Raw genomic sequence first — 14,263 nt, forward strand, 5'->3', positions numbered from 1 at the left:
TAGTTATCGATTTAGTAAAATGGTGAGTGAGCTTGGTAACTTTAGTCTCATCCAATTTAGTGCGCAAGTATCAATACTTCAATTAATTGAGCAGTGAAGGGAAAGTGGTCAATATTTTAATCCAAACCCAACAGAACTCCCATGACAAACTGAAAGGTAAAAAAAACGCAAAATAGGAGGTCGAAAAACAGACAAAGCGCCAGATAAATTATCTGAAAAACTACAGCCAGCAGTGGCGTTCAAATCTAAACATGCATTTTTATGGAGTGGTCCGTTACTTAGAGCACTTCCGTTTAGTCCTAAAACGCTTATGGAGGACGAGGAAATAAAAGACAAGACACGGTGGACTGAAACTAGTCTGAGTGAGCTTTATTCTCCTGCTAGCCGCAGCCCACAAAGGACAGAACAGGCAGCATATGCATGCCAGACTTCAGGAATGGCTTTAAAGGAATTCCTCCCAAATCTCATTTCCTCCCACTCCTCCCGAAAACCTTTCAAAACAAAAAAGTCCAAAGGCATAAGTAGAACTATGAGCCAGGGCCTGTCCCAGATGGGCAGTGGAGTCTAGCATCTGCTGTACTCCGCACAGATCATCCATTTCTCAACATCCATTCTTTTTAGACATCGGACGCTGTTACTGGCTCTGAGCAGCACATGTATGGATCTGAACCTGGCTCTTGGAAGGCACATCTGATACCCTGTACAAGAGCTAGGAACGCCGCAGGATGTACGGGCAACAGTCAGGGTCACCTGAGGGAAATTTAGGTGGGGCGGGGGAGGCTATTTAAACTGCTCCATTGCATATGTACGTCCACCAGCCACTGAAACCACCTCAGAAAACTATTACCTTTAATAAGAATCAGCAACTCTGGAAAAGGTTTATACTGCGAGCAGAAGAAAAATAGCTGCAAGAGTTATTTCGTTGTGACATCTACATCTTATGGTTCTTTAGAACAGAGTTGAAGAGCTCCAAAAGCAAGAATTACCTTCCATATTTTTATTAGAATGGCGAACTCAATGAAAAACGTTAAGGACAGGGGGATCAAACCTGCACCACTCGTGCTACACAGTTAAAATAAAAAATAAAAAAGTGTTGGGTCTGCTCCGAAAGACCAAAGATACAAAAAGGTATAGGGGGACGTGACATCATTTTATTAATTTTCACCTGCAGTGGAAAAATAGAACCTTTTACAAGTGCCGTTTCATGTAAGCGCAAGTCGCTATATTTATATATATATTTATATTTCTTGCCTGTCGTTTTAGTGCACCAAGAGACCTAATACCACATTCAATCCAATAAAAAGCAGGGAAAAGGCCACATGAGTTAGTGGCGTTGTACCCACTTCAGCCCCCTTTTTTGTTTGAACAATAAATTTATGCTCATTTTGAATCCAAAATATTACCTGAAAGTCCAGTTTCAAACTCTTTGGCACAATATTGTGGGTATTAGGGCTGTTCTTGTGGGAAATGCTGTAGAGCTCATCCCTCTCTCCCCTTCCCAGATGTACAGAGTTGTTGCCAATTCAGGGCACTTTGTATTCGTCAAGTCCGAAATTGCTCATTTGATGGTAACATTTTAAGTCTGCAATTTCATCTTTAAATGAACAAAGATTGTTTTCAGGTCATTCACAGTTCTGTTAAGGAAGATAGACAGGTGTTCCCAAGGTGCTGCCATTACAAGCATCTGAACGTTTCCGCGATCAAACTTAATTTTACATCTCTTGTGCTGTTTGAGAAAATTTTCGTCATGAAATGCAACTGCTAACCTTTGTCACCTTAGGAAAGGTAAACTGCAAATGACGAAGCAGAGAATGTGGATACCACCTCACTCATACACACTCACTCCTGGACTGAAACTGTTCCACTCCAGTACAGTCTGGGTGTTCTTTTCCCCTCAGCACCAATAGCAGGGCGTGGGAAGGTGACGGGAGCCGCAATACACACCCAGGCTACCACTTCAGTAGCATTAGGCCAGGCGTGAAACAAAAGCAACAGTCACTTCGGCTCTAACCTGGTCACAAGACCAAAAGGCCAGCCTCTCCGTACACAGAAGGAAAGGCTGCTCTCGTTTGCAACATCGGTCCATGTTTCTCCTCCGACGAGAGCAGATGTTAGGTATATTTCAGTGCTTGCTTCCTTTCACCGTGTTGCTGCGACGGGATTTCGATGTGGTGTCTTCCAAGCCTCACTCACTCACCCTCTCATTCCCAAACATTCAGCATCCGTGCACACTCCTCACTTCCGGGAGTTTTCAAAAGATTGGAGATCCAGTGGGGTCTTGAGCTTCGTCCCAATGGTAACAGATCTGCAAAGAAACGAGGAGTATTACACACTGAAAAAACATGTACCCAATTTCTTTATGATCTCATATCTCAAACTATTTAAATTAATTAAAAAAAGACCACAGTAGGAGTAATCCCCGTTCCCTCGCCGCCCCCCACTTGCATTATAACTTAGGCTCAACTGTACCCCTACCTCCCAATAAATCAGCATCAATAAAATGGCATCTTCCAAAGTCTACATCAACAGGTCATATGCTGCCCCCGCCTTCCCATCTTCCAACTGATATAGCGATGTACCTTCTGCACTCTTTGACTAAAGTCATTCTGACAATCTACCTCCAATTTGAAAACCACCCTCCCCATAGAGGGAGAAGTCTGCCCACAACCTCCAGTTTGTCTCGCCGTGCACGAATTGTAAAAAATCTGACACCTGCCTAGACTGATGCTGGAAGGGATTTTTTTTTTTTCATACAACTGGTATCTGGTCTCAAATAATGCGCTCAATGGGGAGTTTGTGTCAAAATAAGTCAAAAGGTTGAAGATGGAATTTTATACATTTAAATATTGGTACACGTTGCCAGTTTTGGCGTGTTTATGTCGTACACATTTCCTTTGCTGCATTTTCATTCAATATAATAAATCGTAATTTTAAGATAACCAAGAATGTTCCGGACAGTTTTAACAATGAAACGTTTTGCAGAAGTAATTAGTAGAATGGCTTTAAAGTGAGGTTTTCTAAGCTTGTTTGTAAAGTTAAGGCAACAATAGGCCCCGATCAGAAAGTTGTGATCTTGACTAAGATGTAAATTAAACAAAGCAACAGGTTAGCTCAGAGTGGTTTAGGGCATTATCTATATTGAGGGGGAAACCATGCACTGGAAGGTTTCCAAGACTAGCTGGAGTGAAGGAAATTAGTCTGAGACTAGAGCTATTTGAGAAATTCTCTTAGCTTGTTTCATGCAGATTTCCACATCCAAGAATCCTGTAAAGTAAAGTCAGGGGTAGGACCATCTATACAATATTCGTTTTGTAACCAGTACGTTTTTGCAATGCACACATTTTCCAACGTCCATGTTACCTGATCTAAAGTTTTGAAGTGTATTTACTTCTCTATCATGGCAACCAACGTTATGGTTTCTTCACAACTGGAGGGTACTGAAACACATCTAAGGATGCAGGCTTTCAAATTAGCAATTGGTGTATTTGGTATGGAATACTGTAATAAAGCACCAGAACGTGTAAGCTGGTTTTGCGCAAGTAAACCATGTACAAGAGAAGAAAATGTGTTACTTACCTGTAACTATAGTTTTCCAGTACTGGACTCACAGATTCAGATGTTTGAATAATCACCCTGTTAGACCTGGCACCTTGGCGTGAGTTTCCCTTCCACTTTTTGCTGCTGTGCCTCAGATGTTTTTGCTGGTGTCCGCCGCTCAGGGCTCTGCGCCACGGCCAACCCGTGCCGCAGTGCAAGTGCTCCCTATGAAAAGTATAACTGTGATTGGTATACTTGATTGGTTCATTGGATTTACTGTCAGTCCCCAGTAAAATGCACCAGGAGTGCCAGGGCTTGTGAATGCCAATACTGCTAGTGGGCCTGCAGCGCTGGTTGTGCCACCCACAGAAGCAGCCTTAAAATGTGTCTGGGTCTGCCATTGCAGAACCTGTGTGCAGTCTGGTACTGTCATGCTGGCTGGGCAAGTGCACCCACTTGCCAGCCCCTAAACCTTCCCTTAACTTCATATTAGTCACCCCTATGGTAGGCCCAAGGGCAGGGTGCATTGTAAGTGTAAGGTAGGACATGCTCTGATGTGTGTGGCATGTCCTAATAGTGAATTACAGCCAAATTCGTTTTTCACTATTGTAAGGCTACCTGTTCCCTTTAGGCCAGATGGGCTGCTGGAATTATTACACTCTATAATCCCAGCAGGCTCAGGGAACATGGTAGAAAATAATGTTTAGTATGCCTGAACTCAGAATAATAAAATACTTCTGTTAGTAAAGTTTATTTTAATATCCTGTGTTTGCAAATGCTACTTTTAGAAAGTTAGCATTTGCTTGCCTAACCATTTCAGCCCGCCTCTGCTTGGATGTATATCTGACTGTCTGGGTTGTGTGAGTGACAGGGCTGGGGGATGACAGGTGGTGAATGCAAGGATTACACCTTAGTGGGAGGTAGGAGTGGCCCTGGACTCTTAATCAGGCTGTGCTCTGCCACCACAATGCTGGCTCCGCCCCCCTGGGGGGCGACTGATGACTCAGCCTGCACCTGGCCCAGGAAGGGCGAAGCACTGTTAACAAGGTACTCCTGGCAGCCCCTGTCCCCACAATGCTGGCTCCGCCCCCCTGGGTAGCGTCTGATGTGCCTGCCCTCACACTGAAAGCAACAGCTAGAGTACACCCAACAAGTGCTCAGAGGCTGAAAGGAATTATGCAGAGGCCCCCCTGGCCTGGAAAGACAAAGGAAATGGTGTATAAAAGTAGGAGCCCTGCTCCTTGTAAATTAGATCCTGTTTGCGCAACACAAAAGAAGCTCTGCCTGAAGAGAAGGACCCTGGAAGCTGCATGGAGAAGTACTGACTCTGACCCCAAGAGACTGGCCTGTGGTGGGTGCCTTGCTGCTGAAGGAGAGCAGGAGAAGAAAGACTGAAAGATTTTGCTTTATTATTTTTTTTTTTTAACTTGTGCCAAACTCCTGAGAAGATCTCCAAGGGCTTGCGGTGGAACTTGCCCCCTGAACAGCGCCCCAGGAACATTGGGTGCTACCCCCTGAAAGAGGAACTGCTGTGAGTGCTGCCTTCCCCTGCACGGCCACTTGGGAACAGTGGAGCGTGTCGTGATCATTCGCCGTGCCCCCTGAGAGGCCCAGGGCACTACCGTCCCTCCAAGCACCGTGACTGCCGCCTGCCAGGGCTCCAGAAGCACCGCAAAGACCAGCCTCGCTGGCCCAAGCACCGTGACTGTCGCCCCAACGAGCCGTAGCTCGCATCGTGAGGAGAGGCCTCGCCCTGCACCTGCTTGCCCCTTCGTGACCTGTGCCCGGGAAAGCGCCTGCCGCGCTTTGTGCAGAAGAAGCCCGTCTTGACCCCCTTGACGTGCCCTGCAGGTTTGCCACTCCCAGCGTGTGCCCCCTCTTTCCAGGACTCAAGGCGCTTTCTCTCTCTCTGACCCGGCCCGCACCGCCAACCTTCAAGCCCGAGCCGAGCCGCCGCTCTGACTGGCCCAGGAAGGAAGACACCGCGACGCGGGACACCGAGCCGACCTTGACCTTGCCGCCTCGACCCTCTTCAAGGATCTCTAAGGTACTGTGTGCCCCAGCGGTGCGAGCGTCCTGCCATCCAAGCTCGCACCGCCCTCTGACCTTCTGTGCCCCGGAGCCCCGCAGCTGCAGTCTGCACGAGCCTCCCCTCTTCAGTGAGGCTCGCACCGCTCCTGGCCCCCCCCCCCCCCCCCGAGGCCCCCCCTGACATTCCCAGTGTCCGGCGCCCCCTCTGCCTCGAGTCCCACACAGCTGTGTGACTCATCCTGAGAGCCAGCCCCGGTCGTGCCCTTCGCCGCTCACGCGAGAAGCGTGAGCTTTGGCAGGCCGGGGCCGATCTTCTCACAGGAGGCACACAGAGGCGCTGAGAAGCCCCCAGAAGCACTATATTTGGCAGGAACTGGGCAAAAGGCCCCACAGAACACCTTTGAAAGACTAGAAGAAGCAGAATAAGAACTGTGGCCTATTGAAGAGTAACTGGGACCATTTTCGTGTATAAGACTGTATTTACAAGCCTACTTTGAATATATATCTCTCTATCTCTATCTCTCTATATATAGATATATATATATAAAGATATATTTTTACTAAAATACAGTTTGGTGTCATTGTGTGGTGGGTTAGTGGTGATTGTTATGATACTGCAAATGTTTAACCCTATGTACTCCAGAGTTTAGCCTAGACTGCTTGCGCCACACTACCTAGAGGGTGAGCAGGGGTTATTTCTGGGAGTAATCCTTTGCCCTGACTTAGAGGAGAGGGTCCCTGCTTGTCGCCAGTGCTGCACTGCGCCAACCAGAGACCCCTAATTCTAACACACCCAAAATCTAAATAGGAGTCCCCGGTACCATATGTTGTATTCTATTCCTTTTGTTGTATAGAAATAAACCCTACTTCCGCGATCCACACGAATATTGTCAGTACAACACCATACAATAGTAGTAGAAAGATAAATGTAAAGCAAGAAGACTTTATGCCTTTCTATTCTAGTCTATTATAGTCACTTTGGCTGAGACAGAAGTCTGGTCTTTTCTGATCAGGCTGCAACACCCTCTGCACCCCCCACCCTCCCAAGATTCCAATACTGGAGAACTATAGCTAAAAGTAACTAATTTTCTAACTCCAGTAAGAGAAACTTCATAGATTCACATGCTTAAATGAGATTATCAAGCAATCGTGATACACATTGTGAGTTTAGTTGTGTGTGTTTTTTTAAAGTTGTGAATAACTGAAATACACACAAAGGAAATCTACCAACTGATCTGCCAGCATACACAATTGTTACTATATCAGAAACTTAAGCTTGAAAAAAACCAACAGTTCATTAAAAACAATGTGCAGAATAACAAAAGGATGGCGATAATTCACCTTTACCGGAAAAGACTGATTTCTGCAATGGCTTCACTGCTGCCAAAATCTTATTGCATGGGAAATCCATCTAGCATTGTAATGTTTTGGAAAGGGGCAAACCCTTTCTTGGTGCACTGTATGTTACAAAGAACAAGTTACTTACCTTCGGTAACGATATATCTGTAAGAAACAGTAGTTAGTATTAGATTCCTTACCTTAGAATATCCCCAGGCGTCAGTCTGGATCCGGAAACTTTTGCGTAGCAGTACCCCTGCGCGTCGGTAGGCGTCGTCTGCAGGCGTCCCCTGCGGCTCCGCGTCGTCGGCGTCGTGCGCCGTGATGACGTCGCTGGAGTATATAGACGCCGCCTCCGCGCGCTGACGTCAGTTCTTTGCACACAGCTTTTCCGCGCCAGAACACGCAGAGCCATGTGAGAACCAACACTGGTGCCATTTGAAACTAGGGCCCTGAAAGGGATGTCCCTAACCCTAGGTATCAGTTCGCAGAACGGGGAGGATGGGCGGGGCGGTAAGGAATCTAATACTAACTACTGTTTCTTACAGATATATCGTTACCGAAGGTAAGTAACTTGTTCATCTGAAAGAAACAGGTTAGTATTAGATTCCTTACCTTAGAATAGATACCCCAGCAATACCAACCCCGGTGGTGGGTCTGCGAACCAATACAACCTACACCAGAAAGTCCTGGAGGACCGAACGGCCAAAGAAGCCATCCCTCCGGACTTGACTGTCCAGGCAGTAGTGCCTCGCAAAGGTGTGCAGCGAGGCCCACGTGGCCGCCTGGCAAATGTCCTGCAAAGGGACTCCCCGGCCCAGGGCAGTAGTAGCCGCCGTGGCCCGAGTGGAATGGGCCCTCAGCCCAACAGGAGGCTCCTTCCGAGCCAAAGAGTAGCATGCTTTGATGCACAGGACGAGCCACCGAGAGATGGTCCGTTTCTGTACCGCCCTTCCCTTCTTCTCACCCACGTAGCCAACAAACAGTTGGTCATCCACCCGGAACTGGCGTGTGCGATCCATATAGAATGAAAGCGCACGTTTTGGGTCCAGACGATGGAGCCGCTCTTCATCCTTTGAAGGATGCGGAGGCGGGAAGAAGGAGGGCAAGGTGATGGACTGCCCAATGTGAAAAGCAGAGACTACCTTGGGCAGGAAAGAAGGTCTGGTCCGAAGAACCACCTTATCAGGATGAACAGACAAGAAAGGAGGTTGAACAGAAAGAGCCTGGAGCTCACTCACTCTCCTGGCAGAGGTGATGGCTACCAGGAAGGCCGTCTTTAAGGTGAGAAGACGGAGAGGACAGGAATGAAGGGGCTCAAAGGGAGCGCACATCAGGAAAGTCAAAACCAGGTTCAAGTCCCACTGAGGCATCACGAACGGAGCTGGAGGATACATGTGCGTGATGCCCTTTAAGAATCTTAACACAATAGGGGACTTGAACAAAGATGGCTGATCAGGTAGCCTCAAGAAGGCGGAAAGGGCAGAAAGATAGCCCTTGATAGTGCCCAGAGCAGAGCCCTGCTGGGCAAGGGAAAGGAGGAAGAGGAGAACCTCAGATAGAGGGGCAGAAAGGGGATCCACAGCCTTTGCTGTGCACCATGCCACAAATCTGTTCCACCGGCAGGCGTATACCGACTTTGTGGAGGGACGCCTGGCTGCCAGAATGACATCACAGACTGCAGGAGGCAAGTCAAATGGCCTCAACTGTCGCCGCTCAATCTCCACGCATGGAGGTGGAGACTGGACAGGTTCGGGTGGAGGACCGTCCCCTGCTGCTGCGACAGAAGGTCCTCCTGAAGGGGCAGGCGGATCGAGGGACCGACTGTCATGCTGAGTAGCTCGGGATACCAGTACCTTCGAGCCCAGTCCGGAGCCACAAGGATAACATGGGCCCGGTCGCGCCTGATCTTCTTCAGCACTCTGGGCAGAAGTGGTATAGGCGGAAAGGCGTACAACAGACCGCAACTCCACTCGCGCCGAAAGGCGTCGCCGAGCGAGTGCCGTCTTGGAAACTCCAACGCGCAGAACTGATGACATTGCGCGTTCTCTTCTGTGGCGAATAGATCTAACCAAGGCTCTCCCCATTGCTGAAAGAGGCCTCTCGCCACATCCGAGTTCAGACGCCATTCGTGATCCACCGAGCACCGACGGCTGAGTTCGTCCGCCCTGGCGTTCAGAGAACCTGCCAGGTGTTGAACCGTCAGAGTCACGCCCTGACGTTCCAGCCATTGCCAGAGGCGCAGAGCCTCTTGGCAAAGGGTCCACGACCCCACACCGCCCTGTTTGTTGCAGTACCACATGGCGGTGGTGTTGTCCGTGAACACCTGTACTACACTCCCGTTGACAAAGGGGAGGAATGCCTTCAGTGCCAGGCGAATCGCCCGCAGCTCCAACATGTTGATATGGAGCCGGGACTCCGCCGGAGACCAGAGGCCTCTGATCTCCGCCTCTCCCAAGTGGCCACCCCAGCCTTGGAGGGACGCGTCCGTCACAACCACGTGCTCCGGCTGGGGAAGGGAGAGGGATCTGCCCCTGACCCAATCGCGGTCTGTAAGCCACCACTGCAACTGTCTCGCAGTGCCCTCCGAGATCAGGACATGGTCGGATAGGTTGCCCTGATGCTGGGCCCACTGAAACTTCAGGTCCCACTGCAGAGCCCGCATCCGCCATCTGGCGTGATGCACCAGAAGGATGCAGGAGGCCATCAGCCCCAGAAGCCGCAGCGTCAACCTGACCGAAACCCGGGATAACGGCTGAAAGATGGGAATCAGAGCCTGAATATCCCGGACCCGCCGTTCCGGGGGATAAACCCGAAACTGCGCCGAGTCGAGAACCGCTCCGATGAAAAGGAGCTTTTGAGAGGGACACAGGTGTGATTTCGGCACATTGATGGAAAACCCCAACTCGTGCAGGAGGTCTGCCGTCATCTGAAGGTGGTGGACGACTGTCTGGGGCGAGCCCGCCTTCAACAGCCAGTCGTCGAGGTAGGGGAAGACTGAAACCCCTAACCGGCGCAGATGAGCTGCGACCACCGCCATCACTTTCGTGAACACCCGTGGGGCGCTGGTAAGGCCGAATGGGAGCACGATAAACTGAAAATGCTCGTGGCCTACCGTGAACCGCAGGTAACGCCGGTGGGCCGGCAGGACGGGGATGTGAAAGTACGCATCCTGCAAGTCCAACGCTACCATCCAGTCTTGTGGGTCTAGAGCAGCCAAGACCTGAGCCAAAGTCAACATCTTGAACTTCTCCTTCCGGAGGAAGCCGCTGACGTTCCGTAGATCCAAGATAGGACGCAGGCCTCCCTTGTCCTTCTTGGGTACCAGAAAGTAGTGGGAGTAGCAACCACACCCTACTTCTGGCCCAGGAACGCGCTCGATGGCCCCCTTGGCCAAGAGGGCCGTAACTTCCTCCTGCAGAAGAGTCAAGTGGTCCCCCGACACACGGTGGTTCTGCGGTGGCATGGCTGGAGGAGTGGACTCGAAGGGGAGGGCATAGCCCCTTCGGACAAGCTGCAGCACCCACCTGTCCGATGTTATCGCGCGCCAGCGGGAGTGGTGATGGCGAACCCTGCCACCCACTGGCGTCACGTGAGCCCGAAAGCTCGGACTAGGAAGGCTTGGATGCCGCAGCGGAGGGAGGCGTGGACTGACCACGACGCTGGCCTCTACCGCCACCACGGCGGAAACCACGGGCGCCACCGCGCTGGGGAGCGCTCTGCGCCGCGTGGCTGGCAGCACGTGTGGGACCTCCTCTCCCTTGGCCACGAAAGGGCCGAAACGAACCCGTCTGCTGGCGCTGGGTCTGGGTCGAGAGACCCAAGGACTTGGCCGTGACCCTGGAGTCCTTGAAGCGCTCCAGCGCGTGGTCCGCTTTGTCACCAAATAGGCGACTGCCATCAAATGGCATGTCCATAAGCGTATTTTGGACGTCTGGTGAGAAGTTGGCAGATCTCAGCCAGGCATGGCGACGAATCGCCACCGTAGTGGACATGGCCCGTCCCAGTGAGTCCGTGGTGTCCAGACCACAACGGATCGAGTACCGCGCCGCATCCCGGCCTTCAACAAAGGCCCGGGTGAGCTTGTCCCGCACTTCCTGGGGGCATTGCGGCAAACACTCCTCGACCGTATCCCACAGGGAGTGGGTGTAGCGGCCCAAGAGGCACGCGGTGTTACAAGACCGCAGCCCAGCACTCAAAGAGGAAAACACTTTCTTTCCGAATTGGTCGTACCTCTTTGATTCCCGGTCGGGCGGAGCCGACGGAAATGCGGACTGCGAAGTGGAGGCCTGGATCACCAGACTCTCCGGGGAGGGATGGGTGGACAGGAAGGCAGGGTCGTCCGCGCAGGGACGGTGACGCCTGGCAACGTTCCGGTCAACCGGCGCACCAGAGGCGGGCCTGGACCAGGTGCCCAGAAGGACATCCGTCAGGGCCTCATTAAACGGCAGCAGAGGCTCCTGGGGGCATGACTGCGGTTTAAAAACTTCCGTCAGGATATTCGGTTTGACCTTCGCAACGGGGAGCTCAAGGTGTAAGGCCTTGGCAGCCCTCATCAGGACCACCGAATAGGCAGCACCCGCCTCGGACGCCACAGGGGACGGAGAGACAAACCCAGGGTTGGGCGACTCGTCCAGGCCACTGGCATCACCCAGATCACCTACCCAGTCCACATCGTACTGGCAGGCACGGGATAGAGGGTCCTCAGACCCCTCCCAACCCTCTCCATACTCCTCCTCGTCATACCCATATTCTGGGTCGACGATATAGACATCGGGGTCAACAGGCCCCATCGGCGTCGGGTCCGGCGTCGGCCGACGCCGGTCCGGCTCCGAGTCCGGAGTCGGGGAGGAAAGGGGGGTGGCGCCGCGCGGCGTCGGTGCCGGGGACCCGACGCCGGCCGGAGCCGACGGCGGAGTCGCTGCACCACGCGGGGGCGGTACCATGGGCTGGCCCACAGGAACCGACGCCGGAGAGGCCGGGAGACCAGCCGGCGACGAACCAGAGGGAACCAGCGGCGCCGGGGCCGGAGCCACCGGCGGCGCCGGGGCAGGAGCACCCGAACCGCTCGGGCCCCCAGACGGGACCGACGGGCCCGCAGGCGCCGAAGGCCCCGCCGGAGAAGACCTCGCCCTCATAGCAATGAGGAAGGCCTCGATCTCCCCACGCGACGCGCCTTCCCCAGGGACCGACAGGTGTGGGGCAGACGGCGTCGGCGACCCATGCGGGACCGCGGGGGTGGGGTCACCCGAGCCCCCGGCCGCAGCACGCGGGCGTCGGGGGGAGTCGGGGGTGCGATGGCGACGCCCCGACTTCTTGTGCTTACCTGACGAGCCGGAGGAATGGTGGCGACTCCCGGAGCGCCCATGGCGGCTCCGCGACCGCTCCCTCGACCGCTCCCTCGACCTCCGACCGGACCGGGACCGCTCTCGACGCGGGGCCGACAACCGGAGTTCGAGAAGCTTGCGGGACCGCTCCCGCCTAGCTTTTCCAGTCAAGGCCCGACAGTCGACGCAGGACTCCACGTCGTGGTCCGCGCCCAGACACCGGAGGCAGAGTCGATGGTGGTCGGTGACCGACATCATGCGGTCGCACTCGTCACAACTCTTGAAACCGGGCATCCTACCGGCACCGTAAGGATCAATCAGTTAACAAAAAACTTGGTCAAAAGACCGGAGTACTGCTCTTCGGATCTGCGCTAACTGGCGCGGAAAAAAGAAGAACTGACGTCAGCGCGCGGAGGCGGCGTCTATATACTCCAGCGACGTCATCACGGCGCACGACGCCGACGACGCGGAGCCGCAGGGGACGCCTGCAGACGACGCCTACCGACGCGCAGGGGTACTGCTACGCAAAAGTTTCCGGATCCAGACTGACGCCTGGGGATATTCTAAGGTAAGGAATCTAATACTAACCTGTTTCTTTCAGATCAATTGGTTAGTCTGTCTGAAGGACTTGGTTCTATCAAGGTAGAACATAATGCACCTTTTAACGACCACAGAACGAAGAGCCCTTTACGCTGGCGTTAAAGGAATCAGAAAAATAATCTTCAAAATAAAAGGCTCATTTCGATGGAAGTCAGAGGAGACTTTAGGTATAAATTGAGCATTTGTACATAGAATAATCTTGAAGTGTTTAATTTGTAAAAAAAAAAAAGGTTCTTAAATCGTAAGGGCTTGAATTTCACCGACATGTCAAGCCGATGTGAGCTATAAAGAGCCACCTTCCAGGATAGTTAGTACCTTCAAGGTGGATCTGTAGATGGGCTCAAACAGCTACTTCATGAGTTGTGCGAGAACAGTATTGAGTTGCTACGAAGGAGGTGGAGGTCTGATTGGTGGGAAGACCCTGAAAATTTACTTCAGAAATGATTTAATTATCCTAGAGGACCATAGAGTGGCTGTGTAGTGTGATCGCCTAAAAATGAGAAATGGCAGCCATGTGAACCCTGATGGAGGCATGAGCCAATCAGCAGCGTGTCAAGTGCAGCAAGTAAGGTAATATTAGCTCCGGTGAGGAAGTGTGTGAATTTGCTGCTGTTAGCACCATGAACAAAAATATCTTCCATTTGTAAGAGTAAGCCTTATTGGTGCTGAAAGCTCTGGCGTTAGAAAGTAGGTTTCTGCAATCTGAAGGAATATTCAGATGGGCGAACTCATTTTGCCTAGGAGCCATCCCGATAAGTGCAGAGATTAAGGGTTGGGGTGGACGACAATTCATGGCTAGGAGGTAGGGAGAATTAGTCAATGGAATGTGTAGCATCTCCAAAAGCAGAAAGTTGTGTAAACCAGTGAAGACGAGGCCATGTTGGGGCTATGAGAATTTTACTGCATGGCTCCATCTTATGCTGGGAGGATTGGAGAGAGGTCCACAGATCCTAGGACTGGATATTATTGCCTTTATTCAATAAAATCTTCTTGGGAGGAGCCTTTGCTCTAGGCACTGGACCACTCCGGCCTCGTATTCATAACAGATTGTTTTTTAAGGTATGGAGAATTTGCTCCTCTTTGCATGGCATAGGTATTTTAAGCAGTAATTAAGCTAATTTTTCTTTGATTCAATATATTCTGAAGACAGTGCTCCGGTGTTTGTCTTAAGAAAAATCTTTATTAATTACATGACATGGTCTTCATATATACTTTTATTATTGGTGCTCTGGAGGTGAAGTAGCAAAACAGCAGACCAATGTTTCGCCCTCTGGTCAGTGCGACCTGGGCTCTAAAGGCTTTCATAGTAGAAATTAAGGTCAATGCAAGTCTTGTAGGTTACAGCATATCGTTCTTCAGAACATTAAAACAAGTTAATGTCCTTTTTTTAAATCTACTAAACAGATCCCAGGTCAATCCCTCATGAAAGA

At 51.4% G+C, this 14,263-nt stretch overlaps 1 protein-coding gene across 1 annotated transcript in view; it reads right to left on the bottom strand.

The window, feature by feature from the left end:
- Window positions 1-348: 348 nt before the first annotated feature.
- Window positions 349-14,263, bottom strand: part of KPNB1 (karyopherin subunit beta 1) — a 197,184-nt gene continuing 183,269 nt past the window's right edge. Inside the window, exon 22 of the mRNA XM_078645598.1 lies at window positions 349-2,305. Coding sequence (XP_078501724.1) covers window position 2,305 — 1 coding nt within the window. The 3' untranslated portion in view covers window positions 349-2,304. The remainder of the gene's footprint in view (window positions 2,306-14,263) is intronic.

Source organism: Lissotriton helveticus, chromosome 5_1 (assembly GCF_964261635.1).
Source record: "Lissotriton helveticus chromosome 5_1, aLisHel1.1, whole genome shotgun sequence".
NCBI classification, from domain to species: Eukaryota; Metazoa; Chordata; class Amphibia; order Caudata; family Salamandridae; genus Lissotriton; species Lissotriton helveticus.